General features: G+C 48.4%; 1 protein-coding gene across 1 annotated transcript in view; it reads right to left on the minus strand.

The window, feature by feature from the left end:
* The window catches only part of LOC105535098, a 64,829-nt gene extending 44,434 nt beyond the window's left edge, over positions 1 to 20,395 (minus strand). Inside the window, exons 1-6 of the mRNA XM_011974102.1 lie at positions 20,289 to 20,395; positions 17,813 to 17,876; positions 17,312 to 17,433; positions 16,782 to 16,911; positions 15,384 to 15,523; positions 3,139 to 3,226 (exon numbers count right to left, since the gene is read on the minus strand). Coding sequence (XP_011829492.1) covers positions 3,139 to 3,226; positions 15,384 to 15,523; positions 16,782 to 16,911; positions 17,312 to 17,433; positions 17,813 to 17,876; positions 20,289 to 20,395 — 651 coding nt within the window. The remainder of the gene's footprint in view (positions 1 to 3,138; positions 3,227 to 15,383; positions 15,524 to 16,781; positions 16,912 to 17,311; positions 17,434 to 17,812; positions 17,877 to 20,288) is intronic.
* Between the last annotated feature and the right edge of the window lie 4,211 nt (positions 20,396 to 24,606).

The raw sequence follows: 24,606 nt of genomic DNA on the forward strand, positions 1-24,606 counted from the left end.
CTTGTCCCCAGGCTGGAGTGTAGTGGTATAATCTTGGCTCACTGCAACCTCCACCTCCTGGGTTCCAGTGATTCTCCTGCCTCAACCTCCCAAATAGCTGGGATTACAGGTGCACACCACCATGTCCGGCTAATTTTTGTACTTTTAGTAGAGATGGGATTTCACCATGTTGTCCAGGCTGGTCTTGAACTCCTGACCTTCAGTGATCTGCCTGTCTCAGCTTCCTAAAACTTTTCGAAAATAAAATTTTATTGTAAAAAGGGATCATAGAGGAATACTATGAGTAACTGCATGCCAACAAATCAGATAACCTTGATGAAATGGACTGATTCCTAGAAAAATACACAAACTACCAAAACTGACTCAAAAAGAAGCAGAAAATCTGAATAAATTTGTAACAAGATATTAAATCATCTCGTTTGACTGAATTATCTGAATCTGTACTAAGAAAGTCCAGACCCAGATGGTTTCACTGGCGAATTACACAAAGTGTTCACAAAATCAAAATCAAACCTTCACAAATTCTTCCAAAAAATAAGAGGGAACACTTGCCAATTTATGCTATGAGGTCAGCTTTCATCTGATATCAAAACCAGAAAAAGACATCACAGGAAAAGAAAACTACAGTCCAATATCTGTTATGAATAGAGATAGAAAAATCCTCAAGAGAATACTAGCAAACCATATCTAGCAACATATAAAAAGGACCACACACCATGACCTGTGAGATTTATCACATGAATGCAAGGTTGGTTTAACATTCCAAAATCAGTCAATGTAATAAACAATATTAAAAGGCCAAAAGCCATATGATCATGTCAATAGATACAAAAAGAGCATTTGACAAAATCTAACACCCTTTTATGATTAAAAACACTCAACAAACTAGGAATAGAAAGAGACTTCTTCATCCTACACAGAGAATATCCATGAAAACTCACAGCCAACATCATACTTAATGGTTAAAAGACAATGATTTCCCCTGAGATCAACAACAAAACAAGAATGTCTACTTTTACATCATCTATTTAACATTGTACTATAGTTTCGACCCAGGACAGCCAAGAAAATAAAAGACATTAGATTGGAATGAAAGAAGTTAAAATATCTCCATTCACAGATGATATGCATTTGTATATAGAAAATCCTAAGGAATCCATAAAAAAAACCTTATTAGAGTTAATAAATGAGTTCAGCATGGTTTTAGTATACAATACCCACACACAAAAATAAACTGTATTTCTAAACAGTAGTGATGAACAATCTAAAAATTAAGAAAATTCCATTAACAATAGCATTACAAAGGATAAAATAGGAATAAACAAAATAAGTGAAAGATTTATACATTGAAAACTATAGAATATTGTTGAAAAAATAAAGAAGATCTAAATTAATGGAAAAGACATTTCATGCTCATGGATTAGAAGACTTAATTTTTTCTTTTTTCTTTTTTTTTAAATGAAGTCTTGCTCTGTCACCCAGGCTAGAATACCGTGGTGCAATCACAGCTCACTGCAGCCTCAACCTCCTGGGCTTAAGTGATCTTCCTGCATCAGCCTGCCGAGTCGCTGGAACTACAGGCATGCACCACCACACCTGGCTAATTCTTTTTTTTTTTTTTTTTTAAATTTTGTAGAGATGGGGTAATTCCTCTGTTACCCAGGCTGGTCTCGAACTCCTAGGCTTAAGTGATCCTCCTTTCTTGGCCTCCCAAAGAGTCGGGACTATAGGCATGAGCCATGGCACCCAGCTGGAAGACTTAATATTGTTAAGACGGCAATACTCCCCAAATCGATCTACAGATTCAGTACAACCCCATCAGAATCTTAGCTGCATTTTCTGTAGTAATCAGCAAGCTGATCCTAAATTCAAAGGTCTCACTATATCCAGAAGAATCTTGAAAATGAAAAACAGAATTGAAGAACTCACACTTCCCAATTTCAAAAGTTACACATAGAACTAACATACAGACATACAAATGACCAGGGGAATAGAATTGAGAGTACAGAAAAAAACCTTACCTTTGTCATCAATTTATTTATTTATTCATTTTTTTTGCTCTGTCACCTAGGCTAGAGTGCAGTGGTATGATCTTGGCTCACTAAAATGTCCATCTCCTGGGCTCAAGCAATCCTCTCACCTTAGCCTCCCAAGTAGCTGGGACTACAGGCACACGCCACCACATCTGGCTAATTTTTGTATTTTTTTGTAGACACAGTGTTTCACCATATTGCCCAGGCTAGTCTCGAACTCCTGGACTCAAGCGATCCACCTGCCTCAGCCTCCCAGAGTGCTGGGATTACAGGCATAGGCTACTGCACCTGGTAATCAATTTATTTTTAACAAGAATGTTAAGACAATTCAATGAGGAAAAAACAGTCTTTTCAACAAATGGTGCTGGGACAACTGCATATCCACATGCAAAATAATAAAGCTGGACTCCTACCTCATGCCATATCTAAAAAGTAACTAAATTGGATTACAGACTAAATGTGAGCTAAAATTATAAAACTATTAGACAAATACACAGAAATTTTCATTACTGGAGTTAGGCAATAATTTCTTAAATATGATGCCAAAAGCATAAATAACAAAAGAAAAAATAGATAAAATGGACTTCATTAAACTTAAAAATATTTGTGCTTCAAAGAACATCATGAAGAAAGTAAAAAGGTAATCTACAGAATGACAAAGTATTTGCAAATCTGATCTCTGATAAGGGACTTGTGCCTCTGATAAGGCATATTAAAAGAAAACTCTTAAAACTCTACAATAAAAGACAACCCCATTAAAAAATGGTCAAATAATTTGAATAGACATTCTCCAGAAAAGATACACAGATGACCAAAAAACACAGGAAAAGATGCTCAACCTCCTTAGTCACTAGGGAAATGCAAATCAAAAGCATAGGAGTTACTACTTTGGATCACCAGGCTGATTGTAATAAAAAAGATAATATGCTGATAAGAACGTGTAGGAATCTGAACCCTCACACATTTTTGGTAGGAATGTAAAATGGTTCAAATGATTTTGTAAACAGTCGGGCATTTCTTTAAAATGTTGAGTTACCACATGACCCAGCAATTGAAGGCTAACTAGAAGCCATGTTCAGAAACATGAAAACCCCGAGGATGGCACCAGCAGGCACTCAGTGGAGACTCTGCTTTTGCTGCAGGCAAACAGGATGTTCCAAGGGACCAGCATCTGCTGCAAGCACACCACCCACCTAGAAGACGAAGAGTTAAGAACTCAGGGAAGGCTCGTGCCTCATCACTGCTGGGCCTTACAGAGGAGGCACAGGATACGAGGTTTGGTCCAACCCAGCTGGCAGGGCTGGCTTTTCCAGTTACAATGGACCCAACAGTGCTGGCTGGGTAAGGAGGACAAAGGGCAGGCACTCTGAACAGGGTAGAACTTGCCTTCCCTCACATGCCTGTCTCCACCCTGACCCCAAACTACAAAAGTCCTCAGTCCTTCTTCTCTAATTCGGAAACCAAAACTGTACATGAATGATATTTCCAGAGTCACAGGGCTCTGGCAATATACGTCTATTCTCATCATTCAACTTCTATACTGAAGGATAACTCATCACCATTAACACGATTATGTCTTACCTTCCAGGTTAAAAGATATTACAAACATAAACTTTTCTTGATACCTAAGAGGTCTATCAACACTTACCATACATTTAACAAATCAGGGCATGAATGACTGTAGAAGGTATAAAACTCTTTTTCTGTCTAAAACAAAAATCCAAAATCCTTTTGGCCTGCCGGATTGCCTGGGTCCTGATTCAGTATGTTCTGGACAAACCTCCTGATCATGTGAGTTTCTCTCACTGACGGCACAAACAGTGCTCATGTTTGTGTGTACTTCAAAGCTGGATATCTGTCTTCATGCCCTGAATTAAATCATAAGCTTCCCAATTGAAAGTGACCATACAAGGCTGGGCGCCATGGCTCACGACTGTAATCCCAGCACTTTGGGAGGCCGAGGCAGGCGGATCACGAGGTCAGGAGATCAAGACCATCCTGGCTAACATGATGACACCCCATCTCTACTGAAAACACAAAAAATAAGCCGGGCGTGATGGCGGGCGCCTGTAGTCCCAGCTACTTGGGAGGCTGAGGCAGGAGAATGGCGTGAACCCGGGAGGTGGAACTTGCAGTGAGCCGAGATCGCGCCACTGCACTGCAGCCTGGGCGACAGAGCAAGACTCCGCCTCAAAAAAAAAAAAAGAAAGTGACCATCCAAGCCCCTGCACTGATGGCTCAGAGAGGGTGAGAGACTTGCCCAAAAGCCACAGATAAACTTGATTCCAGCTGGAAATGAGACTCTTATTTCCTGACTCTGGCCCAGTGCTCCAACTGTATAGGCATTCTTCTTACCACTGAACACATAGTCCCCTGCTGGTTTCATGTTAAACTCAAGTCAGCTACTATTCACTTAAAAACTTTAGGATGTCACGCTTCTGCTGATCAAGGTGCAGCTCTGGCTCAGAACCATCCCCAAGGAACCGCCGCACCGTTTCTCAGTCTACGCACGAAGCAGCCATCACCTGCATGTTGGACTCATGTCTGCTTTTCCTTTACAAAAGGTCCAAAATAATGAAGAGGAGAATTTTAACAGTGTCTTCTTGTCACCTAGTCCTTTCATACTAGGGAGGACCCTTAGGGGCTGGACCCATGTGCTGTTCTTCAACAAACCAAGGGGAGGGAAGCTCTTGGCCATTTCCATCAGTCACGCAAAGGCCCATGCCATGATGAAGTTCTCATAGCTGCTTGGGGCATGAGATGCACATATATTATTTTTAATCTTTAAGCCACTTGGGAGATGTAGCGTCCCCTTTATAGAAGCAGACAACTGAATGCCCCATTCACAGTTATCCTGCTCACTCTCTGCCACAGTGCCCGACTCAGTTCCCTCCCAGTTAACCTCCCCCCGCTCCTTCAGGCTGGTTTTCACAAAAAAGCAAAATTAAACTTGAAGGGCAAATGTTTCTGACACTGCGTTTCTATTGTCCTTTGTCATTTCCTCAAAATACTCTTGTGTTTTTTAAAAGCATTCTTCTTCTCTTTTGCACCCAAATCAAGATAGTGTTGCCTGAAGTAGTCGGAGAAGCTGGGGAGAGTAGCCATCCTGGGGAAACCAGCAAGTTTCAATGTAGATGCCCCCTCCCACATGTACAAGACATACAAAGAGGGAAGTCCAGGTCTAGTGTGACACCCAAGGTGCTGCCAGAGGACAAGAAGATCAGAGCACACCTAGTCATCTCTGGGCCGCTCACAAGGGCCCCACACACGGACGTCTAACTGTGCACATCACCCCACCAGAAAGAAAGCCACTCTAATGTGTAGGAAGACATTCTTCCAGGCTTCTTTAACACGTATGTTTTTAAAAAATCAGGATCACACACTGTTATATTTTTCTTTATGATTTGAATACGGCTATATAACCACATAGCTCAACATTAAGCTATTTAGTGAAATCTCCAGCTACCCAGCCCCCTCCCCACAAGTAACCAATGACTTCAGCATTTTTTTTTTGAGATGGAGTTTCTCTCTTTGTTGCCTAGGCTGGAGTGCAATAGCACAATCTTGGCTCACCGCAACCTCTGCCTCCTGGGTTCAGGCAATTCTGGCTCAGCCTCCTGAGTAGCTGGGATTACAGGCATGCACCACCATTAGCACCAGCTAATTTTGCATTTTTAGTAGAGATGGGGGTTTCTCCATGTTGGTCAGGCTGGTCTCGAACTCCTGACCTCAGGTGATCCGCCCGCCTTGGCCTCCCAAAGGGCTGGGATTACAGGCATGAGATTTCAGCTCTTAATGTGCCCTTCCAGAGATACCTTATGCATGTGAAGGCAAATAAATGTGAATTGTCTCTATCTTCCCTCTTTTCTAAACAATGGTAGCACACTACCCACACTGGTCTACTTCATGCTCTTTTCACTTAATTGGTATATTTTGAAAACAGTCTTTTGCTGGATGTTCATAGCTCTACTGGGGCAGCACCCCTGATTCACAGCTGCCCCTGAACTGGAGAAAGATGATGTCTCATGATTATAATGTGCCCCCAAAGACGGGACAGACCCTTGTCACACTGGCCAGGAAAGAACTAGGCTGAAGACCCAGGCATTAATTTATCAGTCAAAATTTGCTGAGGAACAGGTCACCTCCCAGATCCTAAGCAGCCACAAACTTAAAATTTTTAATTGCCATATTACAAGTGGCAGGAAACTGCTGCAGCTTACCACTGACTACAGCCACACAGCAGGCACTTGAATCTACGGAATTAATGAATTAAACCTGTTGACCAGTTTTTTTGCCTATTTGCTTTTTTGAGGCAGGGTCTCTTGCCCAGGCTGCAGTGCAGCGGTGGCTCCCTGCAGCCTCAACCTCCCAGGCTCCAGCAATCCTCCCACCTCAGCCTCTCCAGTAGCTAAAACTGTAAGCTCACAACCACCACACCCAGCTAATTAAAATAGATAAATAAATAAATAAATAAATAAATAAATATTTGTAGAGACAGAGTCTCACCCTGTAGCTAGGGCTGGTCTCAAATTCCTGGGGTCCAGTGATCCTCCTGCCTCAGCCTCCCAAATTACTGGGATGACAGGCGTGGCCTGGCTTGACCAGTTTTAAAATGAAACTCTAGAATTGTATTAAATTGACATTGGCTGACAATGTCACAAAACAGAAAGACAGGACAAGGTTTGCCATGAAATGTGTTCCATGTCCCTTATGGAGCAATGAGTCCCACCAGTCCGGTCCTGCAGACACCGCATTTGCCATAATCTTCCCCATCTGGAGCCAAATGTCAGCACGCAGGTGAAGATGTTTTCAAACAGCAAAAACAGAGAGGCAATGTTTCAAAGAATACTTGCACACGGTGACAAGAAGCAAGGCTGTGTTTTCTTGCAAAAGGCTTTGCTTCCAAATGACTCAAGAAGAAAGCACTGAATTGCTCTGACCAGCTCCCCCCTTCTTCTGGTCAGACTTGGGTGGGAGCCACCGGGTCACACACACTGGGTGGTGTTCCACACTGGTGACTGCATGGCAGGCGCTGCGTCTGTTGCAGGCAGGTGGATTCTCCTGAGAGTCTGAGGACTTCCCACCCACTCCCCATCCCACATCCTTCCCTTCAGCAGAACAGACCCTAGCAAGAGAAGAACGTCTGAGAAACCCCATTCACGAGACGGCAACCCCGGGAACCACCAGGCCACCAGGGCTTCAGAAAGGCCAGGAGGTTCACAGCAGTGTCCTCTTGAGTGGCCACGTCTGTATTTGAACTCACTTCTTTGAGTCAGGTAGAAACTTACTCATTGAACCCATATTTTCCTGTGCTGGGCTGTACAGTAAAAGAAAAATGTGGTCTCCATTTTATCCCCAAGAGAGCTTAGTATACAGTAGATACTAAAAACATTTACTAAACGACAGGTGACCGGCATGAGGCAGGCCCCACCTTGTTCATCGAGGAGCGGTTTCAAGGCCTCTGAGCACAGCAGGAAAAGGGCCCTACCTGGTGCTCAGGAAGCGGCACCCCACGGGGGAGACGGCAGCGAGCAGTGAGACCCCAAGTGAAAACTGCGGAAGGTGCCGTGCGGAGGTGAGGGGAGGTGAGCGGAGGGGAGGCCAGGGGATGGGAGCTCCCGGACACACAGTCCTGGGGAACACAGGCCACATGCACAAGGCCACCCCAGGCCCGTCTACACTGACCCCCAGCTTCCTCAACCAGCGCTGCTGGGTGAGTCTCAGGCACCAAGTGCCCCTACAGCTCACACTGTCAGCGAGGGGTCCCCACCCCAACAAGGCCCGCCCACCCCAGGCCTGCCCCCGGGCATGCAGACTGTCTCTATCTAAGGTCCCAGACACCACAGGGTCTTGGCCCCAAGCCCACAGACTGCACCTCCTAAGATGCAGCCCTGAAGCCCCGCCCCCATCCACAGACTGCGCCTCCCACCTAAGGCCCTGCCCACTGAGGCCCCATCCCCTGCTCACAGACTTCATCTCCCATCTAAGGCCCCTCTCCAAGGACCTGCCTCACACCCCCAGGGGCCTGCCTCGCATCTAAGGTCCCCACCCCAGGCCTACAGGTGAGAACAGTGAACAACTGCAGGCGATCAGAAACAGAGACAAGAGATTCCCACAGAAAATGCTCATCAAAATACTTACAATTGTGACAAATGGAAATACTAAGTGCATCAAACACATGAAAGCACATTTCCAGGTCGAGATACGATGAAGCTAACAGAAGTGGGTTTATTTTTATTTTATTTGAAGACAGTCTCACTCTGTTGCCCAGGCTGGAGGGCAGTGGCGTGATCTCTGCTCACCATAACCTCCACCTCCTGGGTTCAAGCAATTCTCCTGCCTCAGCCTCCCGAGTAGCTGGGACTACAGGCGCACGCCACCACACCTGGCTAATTTTTGTATTTTTAGCAGAGATGTGATTTCACCATGTTGGCCAGGCTGGTCTTGAACTCCTGACCTCAAACGGCTGACCTCGTGATCTTCCCACCTCGGCCTCCCAAAGTGCTGGAATTACAGGTGTGAGCCACCATGCCTGGCCAGAAGTGCCATTTTAAAAGGGTTTAAGGGCTCAAGGAAGCCTTTACAATATAGTAAATTTAAAAACACACACATAAGAACACAACGCCAAATCTACAGTGAGGTCCCAATTAGGTCAGGAATTACTTTGGCACAACACAGCGCAGATGGGCAAGGCCCCTGGGCTGGGAGTCCTGTCTGAGCCAGGAGCCCCCTGGGGCCAAGGAATCAGCACCTCTGGGCTGGGCCCAGGCAAGGTCATTTCAGAAAGTTCGATCTCCTGCTCCTCCAGGACGTTCCTTGAACCAGAAGCATTCCCTGGAGCCAGCTGGAGATGCCCTACACCAGACCTGGAGTCCAACCTGCACGCTCACGAGAGTCAGGGCTCACGTGCATATTAAAGGTTGCACAACTGACCTATCTTCATGTGGCTGATGGTTTGCTCAAGCCGGAAGTTAAACAATAATCACACATGCAAATACGTAATTGCAAACTCTGAGATATGCAAACAAAAACTGTAAACCACAGGCCCTAATTTAAACTGCGTGTACAAGGAGTGGAAATAACTGGGTGAAGCGTGAGGACAGAGAGCATTTCATCCCATGGCACAACCAAAGTAGCCTGGACAGCCCCAGGAACAAGGAGGGCAGTGTGGGCGGCTAGGCAAGCAGGACCTTGTGGGTGTCTGAGATGCTCCAGAGAAATGCTGACACAGGAGTTGGCTCCAGGACGTGCTGGGGGCCTTCAGGTGTCTCCCACATTCCCCCACGCATCCAGGTGGGTCATAGGGTCACAGTATCACCACATCGGAGGAAGAAGACCCTCAAGTCTCACTGTCAGGGTGGGGTCACACGCACAGCTCTAAACCACTCACTGGCAGGGGCTGAGACTCGCTTAGACTGTCAGAGCCCCTGGCCTAGAGCAGGGTCTGTTGGGAGGGGATGGCGATGCTGGCCTACCATCCAAGCCCAGGCACATTCCAGCTGTAAAGGAGCTCGCGCGTGTGCATGGCAAACATGAGCCGCCTTGGACCTTCAAGCCAGGGAGCACATGTGCACATCTGTGTCCTGTAGGAAACTAAGAAACACAGAAAGAACTCCATGTAGGAAAAGAGAGTGCAACGGGTCTTAAAAGAAATACAGGCGGACATCCTAATGAGGAACCTGTGAGAGTGTGGGACTCGGCATTGTTTGCTACGGAATGACTTCCTGGGCTGACACGTTGGGACGGTTTAAAATCGGGCCACACACCCATGAGTCAGATGAGGTGGAGCCTGGCGCCCGCCCAGGTGCTGTCCACCCAAGATCCAGAGTGATGATGGCCCAGCCGTTGGCACTCGCAGAACTGCCCAGACGAGCATCGTGTCAGACTGCCCAGGGTGATGGCTAAACCCACTGTACCCGGTGGTCCCCTCTGAGCAGAGACAGTCCCTGCAGAGGGCCTGCCACTGGTTCATGCATGTGTTCTCCACCGACGCACCCAGCCCTGCTAAATGTAGAAGTTGGGGAGGGGTAGGAGTGGAGGACACGGAGGTCTATGAACGTGGTCTCTGTCCAGAAGGGATTTACCGTACAGGAGAGAAGACAGAGTCTGTGCCAAGCTTTGTGTGCATGCTCTCTTTAATCCTGATGGCAACCCTAGGGAGGTGTCATTGTTCCCACTTTACAAATGAGGAGACTGAAACCTAGAGGGGTTTAATAACCTGCCCATAGTCACAAGGCTAGTAAATGAGGAGCTGAGGCTGAATTCAAGAAGGCAATTTTGAAAAGACCTAAAGAGCTACAATGATGGGAGAGAGAATTCCAAATGGAAGGTCAGGTACAAGGGGTGCCCTTTGTGGGAAGGAACACCCCAGGTGGGAGGAGATGCCCCTCACGGAGGGAATGGACAAGGATGGCCCATCAGCAAGGGAGCAGGATGAACAGGCCAGGTCCACCTCAGAAACAAGTGAGGGCTCAGGAGACTCTAGTGCTGAGACGTGGGGCCAGGAGAGGGGTGCTAGGGGGTTGGCCTGGGCCCAAGTGTGTGAGGCACGAGCACAGGCTGCTCATCTGTCCCTGCCTTCACAAGACTTTCCTGAAAGGTAATTCACTTAGGCAGATGCCTGGAACTCCAGCTGTGGAAGAAAGTGGGGTCCCATTCCCATTTTAGCTCATGATACATGGAGGAATTAGGCAGTTTTGCATCCGAGCTGTGCTGCCCCCTGGGAGGGGCTGAGGGGATGCAGACTGGGTCACTGGAGTTGTATAAATACAGACAGATAACATAGCAAAGCTGCAAAGAGCCAGGCTCTGAGTGGACTCACCTGGGTTCCAATCCTCACCTGTACTGGCTGTGTAGCTTTGGATAATTTATTTAACTTCTCTGATCCTGTTCCCCCCTTTGTAAAATGGATAAAAACATTCATCCCAGAGTAGTGGCGTGAATCTAATATGAATACATGTTCTATGCTCAACATAGGCCCTGGTGAGAGAATAAGACCCCAGCCAATGGGAGCAATTCACGCGTTCAACTTGCTCACCAAGCTGTTTGTTCTCCCCCAGGCCTAGAGATGGGTTCAGCATCTCACAGCCATCCACAGGGATGGCTGCTGAGCCCTTCTCAAAAACCCAAAGCTGCAAGCACAGTAAAGGGAGACCTCTTGCATGTGTGGAATTATAATAGTGCAGAATAGTAAACCTGTTTTGGGCTCACACTGTGGGCCTGAGCTGCTGGCAGATTCAGCCTTCCTGCAGCTGAACCACAAGCCCTCATCTCTGAGTAGAAGCCACTGCTTTCCTAGGCCTGTCCCTTCACTGCTGGCAGGTGGCTGTTTTCAGGGCATTTTTAAAAAATGAAATAATCTTTTAATAATTCCATGAGCGAAAAGCTGTGCTGAGTGTGACCAGAGCCCGCAGCTCTGGGTGGAGATAAACAGTGGTAGGTTCTGCCCCCGCCCCTCAAGCCACACAATTCAACAGGCCTCTGCTAGGTGATGTCCACACCAGGGACGAGGGTGGGTGGGGAGGGTCACTAGGAGGAGTCCTCTGACCTCCACTGCAGAAAGTCTACTGCGGGGCTGCTGACAAAGTGGATGAGGTGGCCAGGCCTGCAGTCCTGGGCCTGTGCTCCCCGCATGATTAGTCTGTTTTCACGCTGCTCATAAAGACATACCCAAGACTGGGAAGAAAAAGAGGCTTAATTGGACTTACAGTTCCACATGGCTGGGGAGGCCTCAGAATCATGGCGGGAGGTGAAAGGCACTTCCCACATGGTGGTGGCAAGAGAAAATAGGAAGATGCAAAAGCAGAAACCCCTGATGAAACCGTCAGATCCTGTGAGACTCATTCACTACCACGAGAGCAGTGTGGGGGAAACCGCCCCCATGATTCAAATTATGTCCCACCAGGTCCCTCCCACAATACATGGAAATTATGGGAGTACAATTTAGGATAAGATTTGGGTGGGGACACAGAGCCAAGCCATATCATTCCTCCCCCGGCCCCTCCAAATCTCATGTCCTCACATTTTAAAACCAATCATGCCTTCCCAACAGTACCCCAAAGTCTGAATTCATTTCAGCATTAACCCAAAAGTGCACAGTCCAAAGTCTCACCTGAGACAAGGCAAGTCCCTTCCACTTATTAGCCTGTAAAATCAAAAGCAAGCTAGTCACTTCCTAGATACAATGGGGGTACAGGTATTGGGTAAATACAGCCATTCCAAATGGGAGAAACCGGCCAAAACAAAGGGGTTACAGGGCCCATGCAAGTCCGAAATCCAGCGGGACAGTCAAATTTTAAAGCTCTAAAATGATCTCCTTTGACTCCAGGTCTCACATCCAGTCACACTGATGTAACAGGTGGGTTCCCATAGCCTTGGGCAGCTCCGTGTCCCTGTGGTTTTGCAGGGTACAGCCTCCCTCCCAGCTGCTTTCACGGGCTGGCATTGAGGGTCTGTAGCTTTTCCAGGAGAACAGTGGAAGCTGTCAGTGGATCCACCGTTCTGGGGTCTGGAGGACTTTGGGTCTTCTCACAGCTCCACTAGGCAGTGCCCCAGTAGGAACTCTGTGTGGGGGCTCCAACCCCACAATTCCCTTCAGCACTGCCCTAGCAGAGGTTCTCCATGAGCATCCAGCCCCTGCAGCAGACTTCTGACTGGACATTCAGGCATTTCCACACATCTGAAATCTAGGCAGAGGTTCCCAAACCCCAAGTCTTGACTTCTTTGCACCCTCAGGCTCAACACCACATGGAAGCTGCCAAGGCTTGGGGCTTGCACCCTCTGAAGCCACGGCCCAAGCTCTCCATTGGCGCCTTTCAGCCATGGCTGGGGCAGCTGGGACGCAGGGCACCAAGTCCCTAGGCTGCACACAGCTCAGGGACCCTGGGCCCGGCCAACACCACCATTTTCCTTAGGCCTCTGGGCCTACGATGGGAGGGGCTGCCATGAAGGTCTCTGACATGCCCTGGAGACATTTTCCCAATGTCTTGGGGATTAACATTTGGCTCCTCCTTGCTTTTGCAAATTTCTGCAGCCGGCAAGAATTTTTCCTCAGAAATTGGGTTTTTCTTTTCTATAACATTGTCAAGCTGCAAATTTTCCAAACTTTAATGCTGTGCTTCCCTTATAAAACTGAATGCCTGGCCAGGCGCGGTGGCTCACGCCTGTAATCCCAGCACTTTGGGAGGCTGAGGTGGGTGGGTCACCTGAGGTCAGGAGTTCAAGACCAGCCTGGCCAACATGGTGAAACCCCGTCTCTACTAAAAATACAAAAATTAGCCGGGCGTGGTGGTAGGCACCTGTAATCCCAGCTTCTCGGGAGGCTAAGGCAGGAGAATCGCTTGAACCCGGGAGGCGGAGGTTGTAGTGAACGAAGATCGCGCCACTGCACTCCAGCCTGGGGGACAAGAGCGAGACTTCGTCCAAAGAAAAAAAAAAATTAATGCCTTTAATGGCACCCAAGTCACCTCTTGAATGCTTTGCTGCTTAGAAATTTCTTCCACCAGATTCCCTAAATCATCCCTCTCAAGTTCAAAGTTCCACAAATCTCTAGCGCAGGGGCAGAATGCAAACAGTCTCTTTCCTTTGTTCCAGTTTCCAACAAGTTCCCCACCTCCATCGGAGACCACCTCAGCCTGGACCTTATTGTGTACATCATTAACGGCTTTGGTCAAAGCCATTCAACAAGTCTCTAGGAAGTTCCAAACTTCCCCACATTTTCCTGTCTTCTTCTGAGCCCTCCAAACTGTTCCAATCCCTGCCTGTTACCCAGTTCCAATGTCGCTTCCACAGTTTCAGGTATCTTTTCAGGTATCTTTCAACACCCCACTATGTTGGTACCAATTTACTGTATTAGTCCATTTTCACACGGCTGATAAAGACACACCCAAGACTGGGAAGAAAAAGAGGTTTAATTGGACTTACAGTTCCACATGGCTGGGGAGGCCTCAGAATCACGGTGGGAGGTGAAAGACACTTCTTACATGGCGACCGCAAGAGAAAATAAGGAAGATGTGAAAGTGGAAACCCCTGATAAAACCATCAGATCTCCTGAGGCTCATTCACTACCATGAGAACAGTGTGGGGGAACCACCCCCATGATTCAAATTATCTCCCACCAGGTCCCTCCCACAACATGCGGGAATTATGAGAGTACAATTCAAGATGAGATCTGGGTGAGGACACAGCCAAACTATATCACTGCACCTGCCCCATCTCCACCAGACAGACTGGACACAGGGCCAAACATGCCCACACCAGCATTCATGGGCAGGATCAGAGGCTCAGGTAGCTGAGGAGAGGGTCTGGGATGCATGAGGGCATTTAGGAAGCAGCCCATCCCTGAGTGGTGTCCTTCCTACGACCCATGGGGCCACATCCCTGGGGAACTGCTACCAGCTCGCGGTGCAGGACAGGTGAGTGTTGGCTCACAGGTAAACCCTCCTGGGGGACAGACCTCCACGCACACAGGGACCTGGGGCTGCTCAACTCCAGAGTAGGGAAGTGGGGCCTCCTCAATGTGAGACCCTCAAGGGACAGACCTCCATGCATGCAGGGACCCCAGCTGCCCATATCCTGAGGAGTGGAGTGGGGCTTAGTCAACATACCATTTATCTCAATTGCATCTCTCTGATGTCTGCTGCTCCTGTCCATGCAGACACACAGTGTCACCTTCCAGGCAAACTATCCCACCTCTGACAAAGGAGAACATTCATGCAAAGTTCGTAAACAAAGCAAAGCCACCTGAGGAGGTACAGGACTTAACATTCAGCACCAATCACTCATGCACCACCGCACAGCCCGGTGACTAGAACAGGCGGGTCTCACACAGGGCCCAGGAGGCCTGCCCCCACAGCTGGGCCTGCACTCCCTCTCATCCCTGCACCAGTACAGGTGCTGATGGGCCCAAGGTGACTGCAGGCCACGGGGGTCAGTGCCACTTCCTCCCCCTCATGAGGGACCACTTTGAAGGCAGAGAAGTTTATTTTGTCCCAAAGAAACACCCCGTATTATTGCAGACACCAGCAAGGCATGAGGTCAGGACTGTGGGTGGAAAGCCAGTCATGGAGGTCCCTGAGCCATGGGACACAGGTGCTAACATTGCTTTTGTTTCCAAATCCTCTGGAACAGTTGACCACCTAAAAATGACAGCTGTAACAGCCCCAAACTCCTCTTTCACGCCTTAACCAGGAACCTCAGGGGCCTCACACCCAAGCTCAGGTCCCCAGAAAGAGGCTTCTTGAGGGCTCACGCATAGGCATACGGTCCATCCTGTCTCAGAAGCCAAGGCAAAAAGAGAGATCTGACACCACAGAACTGACTGATTTATAATCTAGCTTTTGACAAGCGTACTTGTCAAAAGTACGCTTGTACTGATGTGATAAGACAGAAAATAAATGCACCCACTCAGCAGGCAGGCTTTTAGGAGGAGCAGAGAAATTCACACAGTGCTCTGACGGCCCTCGAGACACAAAGGCTTCACGAACACCCTCCTGTGAGTGCAGAAGGGATGAGCTGCCAGCCAGGCAAGCCAGGCACACCTCCCAGGCTGAAGGTGGAGTGGAAGCTCTTGGCCCTGCGGGTGTCCACAGCTCACCACGAGTGAAGCTGCTGTGAGGTCTTCATTCCACACGTGAAGCTCAGGCACGTTTTCCAAGAAAGATTGTCCAACTTTCATTGTACACAAAGAGCCCCGGCACAGAGATGTCCTGGGACCTCTGGCACAGTGCCAGGCCTGTTCTCATCGCAGGTCCCAGCTTCTCCCACAACATCCTGCCCACCAGAGGGGCCCCAGAGATTGGTCAGCTGGTGTGAACTCAAGAAAAGCCAGGAAATGCATAAGAGCAGCCAATCAAACTACAGAATTAGAAGAAGGGCTGTGAAAGCCCTTCACACATCAGCAGTAGGGACCTTAAATTCTGTAAGATAAAGGATCTTTTCTGATTTTGATTAATCAACAAATAGCTAATAAGTTGTGGTTCAAGGCCTCCAGGACCTACAATTGCCTCACCCCAAACCCACACAGGGGTCACAGTCTCTGTGTACACCAGAACCAGGAACAACCCCAATGCTGAGTCATAGGTAAGATCAATGACCGAGATCACCCCCATAGGGCACACTTGCATCACTGAAAGCCAGTATTAGTGGGGCACGGTGGTGTGCACCTGTAGTCCCAGCTACTCAGGAGGCTGAGACAGGAGGATCACTGAAGCCCAGGTGGTCGAGGCTGCCGTGAGCCACGATTGCTTCACTGCACTCCAGCTGGGGCAACAGAACAAGACCCATCCCATAAATAAAGCCATCATCCTAAGTGGCTAAAGATCATTAGCATGAGTGTCCGTGTGAGTAGTCAAAACAGCAAGCATGTTATGTGCTCAAGAGAAGCATGTGCATGTGGCCACTAGAGGACATGGGTTAGAACATCTGCTGGGAACAGCCCCCACCTCATCAGCAGGACACACCTAAGCTCATTCACACAATGGAATACTAAATCTCCATCAGAAATAAGGTTTACTGATACATAAACACAGATGGATCGTGCAGATATGACACTGAACTAGAGAAGACAGACAGTGCTCAACTCAATGATAGAAAACTGGTCTGGTGATAGAGACCTAATAGTGGTTACCTCGGGGGTAGGTACTCACTAGAAGAGGGCGTGAAGGAACCTTCCTGGATGCTGGAATGTTCCGCATCTTGATCACCAAGCCGTACACTTAAGATGAGAGTACTTCACTGTAATACGCTCACCGAACCCAGCAGACACTGTCGTTGGGCTAAGGGGGTCTGCAACAGCTTCCTGAACAGGCAGTGATTTGAGCCCTGAGGCAGGGAGGCAAGGTTGAACTTCCACTGGCCAAAGTAGGACAGGATCAGTTTGCTGGGAGGTCACAGAATGGGGGGGAGGGGCAGGGGGAGGTGGGAGGTGACAGACAAACTAGTAGTTTCACATGGGCCATATGGGAGGGCCTCAGTGCCCAGGCTGAAAGCATCCTGCACTATGGTGGTTTTCAAACTTTTTAAGCAGCGAAAGCCTTCTTTCCCCCTCAAGTAAAATGCTACACATGTACCTCAAAACAAAGCAGATCTGCTTTGGCTGGGGCTGGGGAGTGGAGCTGTACCCTCTTAGACTCCTCTGCCGCTGTCTATGAAGCACGGGATGGGTGACTGATGTGAAGGGAGAATAAGGGAGAGGTTGGGCAGGGGCCAGGGTGCAGGAGAGCACGTCCTCAGACCCCAGGAACATGGGAGCAGCAGGGAGAAGAGGGGGTCAAAGGTACCTGATGACACAGCTGTACCAGAAGCGCCCTGGTCCAGCCACCCCATTCCCAGCAGGCTGGTCCTTGGAGCACCTGAGTGTGCCCAGGCAGCTCTGCAAGCGGAAGTGTGTAGGGCTGATGGTCTACAACAGGGGTACCCGGGGCCACACTGGAAGCAGAAGAATCATCTTGGGCCACACATAAAATGCACCAATGACAGGTGATGAGCTTAAAAAAAAAACTCATAAAGTTTTAGGAAAGTTTATGAATTTGTGTTGGGCCACATTATTCAAAGCCATCCTGGTCCACATGTGGCCCACAGGCCATGGATTGGACAAGTTTGGTCTACAAGGAAAGGGCACAAGCACCCCAGGAGCTGAGGATCAACAAGCAGGTTCCTGGTCTATCTCTGAGCACTGAGAAACTCAGGAGGTGCCAACAGCAACAGAAATAGCTATGGGGGCTCTTAATTTCCAAAGTACCTCACCTTCTCCCCCCACCCACAGCACTAGCGCCACTTACCTTCACAGCGATGGAGAGGGCAAGGCCACCAACGCCTCTCAGGGATGCCCCGGCAATAAGCCAACTGGCAAATCAATGGATCAATATATTTTAACTGCTAAAGAAAAGCTTATCTGGCTCACAGTTCCGCAGACTGTACAAGAAGCGTGGTGCCAGTGTCCGCTTCTGGGGAGGGCTTCCGGATGCTTCTTTTTTTTTTTTTTTGAGACAGAGTCTCACTCTGTCCCCAGGCTGGAGTGCAGCGGCGCGATCTCAGCTCACTGCAAGCTCCGCCTCCCAGGTTTAGGCCATTCTCCTGCCTCAGCCTCCTGAGTAGCTGGGGCTACAGGCGCCGCCACCTCGTCCAGCTAATTTTTTGTATTTTTCAGTAGAGACGGGGTTTCACCGTGTTAGCCAGGATGGTCTCGATCTCCTGACCTCGTGATCCGCCCGTCTCGGCCTCCCAAAGTGCTGGGATTACAGGCTTGAGCCACCGCGCCCGGCCTGGCTGCTTCTACTCACAGTGGAAGGTGGAAGAAGAGCCGGCCTGTGCAGAGATCATGTGGCAAGAGAGGAGGCAACGGGGGAGGAGCCAAGCTCTTGTTAACAACCAGCTCTTGCTAGAACTCACAGAGCAAGAACTCACTCACTACCACGAGGATGGCACCAAGCCATTCATGAGGGATCCACCACCATGACCCAGACATTTCCATTTAGGCTGTACCTCCAACATCGGGGACCAAATTTCAACATGAGGTCTGGATGGTCAAATATCCAAGCTATAACATTCTCCCTGTCCCCTCAAATCTCATGTCCTTATTACACTGCAAAATTTAATCATCCCTTCTCAATAGTCCCCAAAAGTCCTAACTTGCTCCAGCACCAACTCAAAAGTACAAGTAGTTGTCCCTTTCCTCAAAAAGTAGTTATTTTCTAAATTTGCTTAACAGACCATTTCTGAACCAGTAGCTGCCAGGAAAACCCACTTGTTTTTCATCTGAATTGAACCCAAGGAACACTGATTGTGTCCGTACCACTAACAAAGCACTGCTCTTCCCACCTCCAATGCTCCCCTCTTCCTTACACAGCACGCCACTGAGAAATGTGGCTAGGGTTCTGAACTGGCCTCCAAAAACATGTGGGGAGGATTAAAGAACCCCAAATAAGGACAAGTGGGGACTGGACCCCACCTGCTTCTGGGAGCTACGGAGACCTAGAATCTCAAACCACCTCACACAGGCATCACTGTTGCCGATGCAGAGACTATCAGAGCTGGGTGCTGGGATGACTGGGCTGCACCGGAAACCTCTGATTTCAAGGAGATGTGAAGCTGTGGATTCGGTGATATTTGATTATCAAGACAAAGGACACTCCACCCAAATCTGCCCACTTACCTGACTGAAACTTCACTGGTGTTTTTAAGGCAGGGATGTTGTAAGTTTTACCCCAGCACAAGCCCTATGCCTGACACACAATAGTTGCTCAGTAAATGAGTAAACAAATGCATGGATGAGATCAGACTTTGAAAGAACAGCTACTGAATAGAGGACTTCCCTTGAGGCCATGCAGCAAGAACCTTCTACAGTGATGCAAGAAAAATAAGATTTCTTCCCACAAAACACAAGACTAACCCTCCCAGCTGTTTCTTGCAAGCTCCAGATTCAGGTAGCTGAGGGGGTCTCTCATCCTATGCATGGTGAGCTGGGAATGTGTGTACCCATGTTCTACTTTGGATTTCACAGCTTGTTGGATTCTGAGAGGGGCATGAGCCCCCTTCCAGCAGCCATGGACAACTGTGGTTCCCATTCTAGACTTTGGAGCTAGACTGTCTGGGTTCCGACCCCTCTTATGAGCTTTATGACCTTGGGCAGGTCAGTGAAGCGCCCTGTGAGTCAGTTTCCTCTTCATTTGTATAATGGGTGTGACAAAGAAACCCACGTTACAGGATGGTGATGGGTATTAGTGAACCATCTGCAATTGCAATGTATTTAGAACGGTCCCTGGCACATATGTACACATATATTGTAGGGGCATCAAGTAAATGTTATTACTACTTCGGAACACAACCTCTGCACAGCAGGCAACGTCTGGCCTGGGGGCCTCAGAGCAGGGCTGCAGGTGCGTGCTGGGAAGAGGCTGGGGGCTACACAGGACCATGTGCCTCCCATGGTTCCCCAGGGTCACGGTGCAGTAGAAATTTGCCCAGAGGAAGTGGATTTGACATGTAAGCAGCCAGGTGAACAAGTCTAACCACCTGGGAGGTTCTGCTGCTGTCATGCCAGGCTCCCTTCTTGCTGCTTCTAAAGGTCATGGAGACCCCTTTACAGGAAAGGATCAGGATGCCTCTCCTCTTTGTACTAGTTCTGGACATGATTCACAAACGCCAGAGCTTCTAAGGCCTTGAATGGCTGCATCTCCCATTCCCTGATATTGCTTCACTTCCCTAAAATTAGGGCCTTCTATCTGAAATGCCATGGGTCCTAGGAAAGGGCTCTACCCCCTGGCTAGCTGGGGTGCCCCCTGGAAGGCCATCAGAGAATTTTGCTTCTCACAGGCCACAGACCTACAAGAAATGGGCAGCCTCCCCGGGGGCAGTGACGCCATCAGTGCCCCCCAGGCTGACTCCGCACTTGGGTCCCTGGTAAGTCTCCACAAGATGTGACTTCCCAAATCAAGTCACCGAACCTGTTTAAGCACAGACATGCACAAATACAACAAAACTAAAGTCTTAAAAGGGCGTAGCTGACACACACAGGTGAGTCAAACCATGTCCAGGCAGTTCTCAACTGGCCCACAGGAGGCAAGTGTCAGCCACCCAATGGGGAGGCCTGGCCTCAGCTCCATCCCACCGGCTGTCGCACATCACACAGCTGGAAGGGCAAGTTCCTGCAGCACCATGGCAGCCAATGGCCTCAGCCAGCAATAAGATCTTGGGGACCAGAGGAGATATACTAACATAAAACACTGCCTGCCTGGCTGTCCCCAGCAGAACCTGGCCAGCCAGTGCATCGGCCAGCCCACCAACAGGCTCCTCATACCCTTGTCATCCTGGAGGGCCCAAGTTTAATGCCTGGGGGCGAGGTCACAGCACTCTCAGAGCCAGTCACCCTCAGCACCATCTGTACGGATTGGAAACACTGTGAACAAGAAGCTCCCATATTTATTAACTCCCAAGAAAACTAACAGAGAAAAAGGATTCAGGACAAAACCAGGCAGTTAAAAATAAATATACAAATAGCCAATAAATATGAAATTTTTAACTCACTAATAACTTAAGAGATACAAATTAAAACAATGGGATACCATTTCACTTATCTAATTGGGAAAGAATGAGAAAATGTCCAGTGCTAGGAGGAGGAAAGAAGAAAGGGATGGGGAGAAAGAGACAGATGAATGAATAGATATGAAACAGCATCTATAAATTGGTAAAATAAACTTTCCAGAAGAAAAGTAGAAATACGTACTCAAAGCCTTTAAAAGTACATACCTTTCCCAAGTAATGTCACTTCTGGGAATTTGTTCTAAAGATCAGTAAGAATTTTGCAGTGGTTTAATATAATCAATAACCTTTACATATTTTATATGTGTATATTCTATATATAATCTTTATTTAAAGACTTAAAGATACTATTTGCAGCACTGTTTACTATGGAAAAACTTGGGATTAACTTAAGATACTGGTTAGTCATGGTTTAGACAGGAGCAGGAATACAATGCAGTCATTTCTTTGTTTTCTAAAAATATTAATGACATGAAAAACATTTGCAGTACATGATAAGTTGGAGGCGGAAGCTGGCTACACCATGACATGCCTATTTGACCCAAATTCTGTAACACAAAATTGCGTGCATCATACATGCACACAAAAGACCAGAAGGCCAGAGGCAACATTTAACAGTGGCTCACCTTTGGACAGGAGAGCTACCAATGGTGTTTGTCCTCCTTTGTGCTTGGCTGTGGTTTCTAAATTTCCTATGATGACACGATGGCACTGTGTTTGCTTAGAATCCAAAAAAAGCCCCAACATCATTTAATAAGGAAGCACAAATGGGATGAAAACCGTCTCCCTCAGATAATCAACACGACAGACAATCTGTGCCGAACATAACCGTGGCACCAGCATCATGACAAGTGCCAATAAGCTGACCAGAAATACCAATAAGGGGTCGGACAGAGAAAGCTTGGTCTGGCACAGGCATCCAGAATGACTTTGTAGAAGAGGGAGCTGTCTCAGAAGGTCCTCAGGATAGGGCAGATTCTCAGAGAAAGCATTTCAGGTAGGGGAAGCCACAAACTAGGGATACACAGGCCAAAGAAAGCATGGGCCGAGGCCACGAGCAGTGGGCCATCTATGCTCGAGTCCGAAGGAACTCAGGGCTCTAGGCTGAGCACACTGCTGGGAGGGGATAACCTGTGTTTCTCTGGATTTTTCAAGTTTATGCAGACAACATGGGAATGGACGAAATACTAATATAGTTAAAGGCGTTGCTAAGTTCATAGTGGCACCATGGTGCTTGCTGTCTTCTCCTCATATGAAAATTCATCTCCGTTTGCTGCCCCCTGTAAAACCCTTCCAATCCCAGCACTGGCTTTTCTGCTACATTCTAAGGTGGCCAAGGACTCTTGCCTTCCCCCACCTGAAACACCCTAAACATCTGCATAGTTCCTCCCTCTCCACTGCAGCTCCTGTGGAAGGAGAGGCAAAAGTCAAAGCTAAGTGGGGAAAAAAGGTGATCCCACAAACAGAACTAGGCAATCGCAAGTACATACTGCTGCTGGTGTGGTGAGGAACAGATGAATCTCTAGAATTAAGGTAAAAATGTTTGGAGAAGTATAAGGGGCTGCAAAATGGGGAAGAGCCACCAAGTCAAAATCAAGATCATATGCCCCCTTGCACACACACACCAGGATCCTGTCCCTAAGCACTGGGAACTGACCATCTGTGGCAAATGGTTAATGGCAAAAATTCTGAGAGAACCTAAGGCAGTTTTCCAACCCAATATCTTAAAATGCCAAAGAATTCTGACCTGCAGTATTTAACTCAAAGTGCTCTTGTATTCAATGCATTTCATCTTGAGAAGTAAGCAGAAAAGGTATCATGCCCATTTTACAGATGACATAACTGATGCTTGGAAAAGGTAAATGACTTGCCCAAAAGCTCACAAATGCAGTAGGTGGCAGAACTGAGGCTGGACTTAGCCCCCCAGACACCATTTTCCCCACAAACCAAACCATGGTGTTATGGTGCTACATTTAGGCTGTCATAAGGCTTTGCTGTATTTTGACAACAGCATCTCCCTATAGAGATAGATGCCATAGTAACAAACATTAACCATAAAGTGGGTAAGTGGGAGGCTGTGCACAGAAGGAAGAGCCACAGGGACCCTCTGGACAAGCAGTAAGTTCAGCCCCATCATGGTGGGGAGGGCACAACAGCAAGTCCAGTAAGGCCCAGGTCAGTGTGGCCCTTCCAAGTTCAACCAAAACTCTAGCTCTGCCACTCACCTCCAGACAAGCATCTGCTGCATCTGAACTTGAATCCATGCTTGGGGTGTGAGGCAGCACCCCTTCTTTGCCAAGTGTAGCCAGCAGAGACAGGCAGGCTGACATCCCAGGGAAGGCAGAGGCAGCCTCTATAATGCCAGCAGCCCAGGACTGCAGGATGAGGCCTGGTGAGGGCCTGTCCTCCAGACCTACCCTGGGCCTTGTTGAGGCCTCTGATTCTCTGGAGCTGTGTGTGTGAGGAGGCAGCCACCCTCTGCAGAGGGCCAATGAGCACAGAACTGAATCTTTAACGTTCATGTTAACCAATCAGTCCTCCCTGGTTAAACAGCTGCTGTGAAGGGCAGTAGGAAGGATCCTAGGATGAAAAGGCGAAACTGTTCTGCACCTTGATTGAGTTGGTGGTCACACAACCGCACAGACCTAGGCATACACGAATGAGTGTGTAACGCTGCTGACACCCGATAAGGTCTAGGATAGGACAGTGTGCTAGTCACACGAGATGTCACCATCAGGGAGGCTGAGCAAAGGCTGAGAGGCTGAGAATATAGACCTCTCTCACAGTTACTTGTGAATGTACAATAACCTCAAAATAAAAAGTTAAATAAGATAACATACCACACGTGCTTATTGGCTACTGTACTAGATAGTGCAGCTCCAGACAGCCGTGTTCCCACTGAGCGCAAGAAACCTCCCACCCATGCTTGTGGGCTCTTCCCTTCACCTAACCCACAGCTGGCACACTTGATTTGGGGGAGTTGGGGGCACTCCTGTGCTCCAGAGAAGATGGGTGTGGGGCCGAGGTCATGGGGCAAGGGTAAGGACAGGATCTTATGATAAATGAGGGATTCGTTAAAAGACCGTGTACCCCTAAGTAGAGAAGGATCCTGCAAATCACTGTAGCAGGCTGGAGAGGCGGCCACGCTGTTGCTGGGACAACCCCCTCAATCCTCTGCAGACACCCTGGAAATCCTACACCAAACGTCAGAGCAGCACAGGGAGAGAAGGCTGTTAGACTTGCTTCCCCAGAGACCGGGGAGGGAACACCCACCCTGCGCCCAAGATAGGCACAGAGTTGGGGGTGCGGGCTCCCACTCCGCCGTTAGGAGCCTTTCCTACAACTCTGAAAACCGGGGTGCGAAGAAAGGGCGAAAGGGCCGCTCAACTCCCAGAGAGTAGCCAGCGAAAGACTCGAGGGACCCCCTCCCGCAGGACCCCGAACCACTGCAGCTCCTCCTCAGTCCGCGGGGTCCACCAAGGAGACCCTCACAAACAGCATCTGTGGCGAAGGAACCGCCCCCGCAAAGGGCAGA

The sequence above is a fragment of the Mandrillus leucophaeus genome, unplaced genomic scaffold (genome assembly GCF_000951045.1).
Source record: "Mandrillus leucophaeus isolate KB7577 unplaced genomic scaffold, Mleu.le_1.0 Scaffold1411, whole genome shotgun sequence".
NCBI lineage: Eukaryota > Metazoa > Chordata > Mammalia > Primates > Cercopithecidae > Mandrillus > Mandrillus leucophaeus.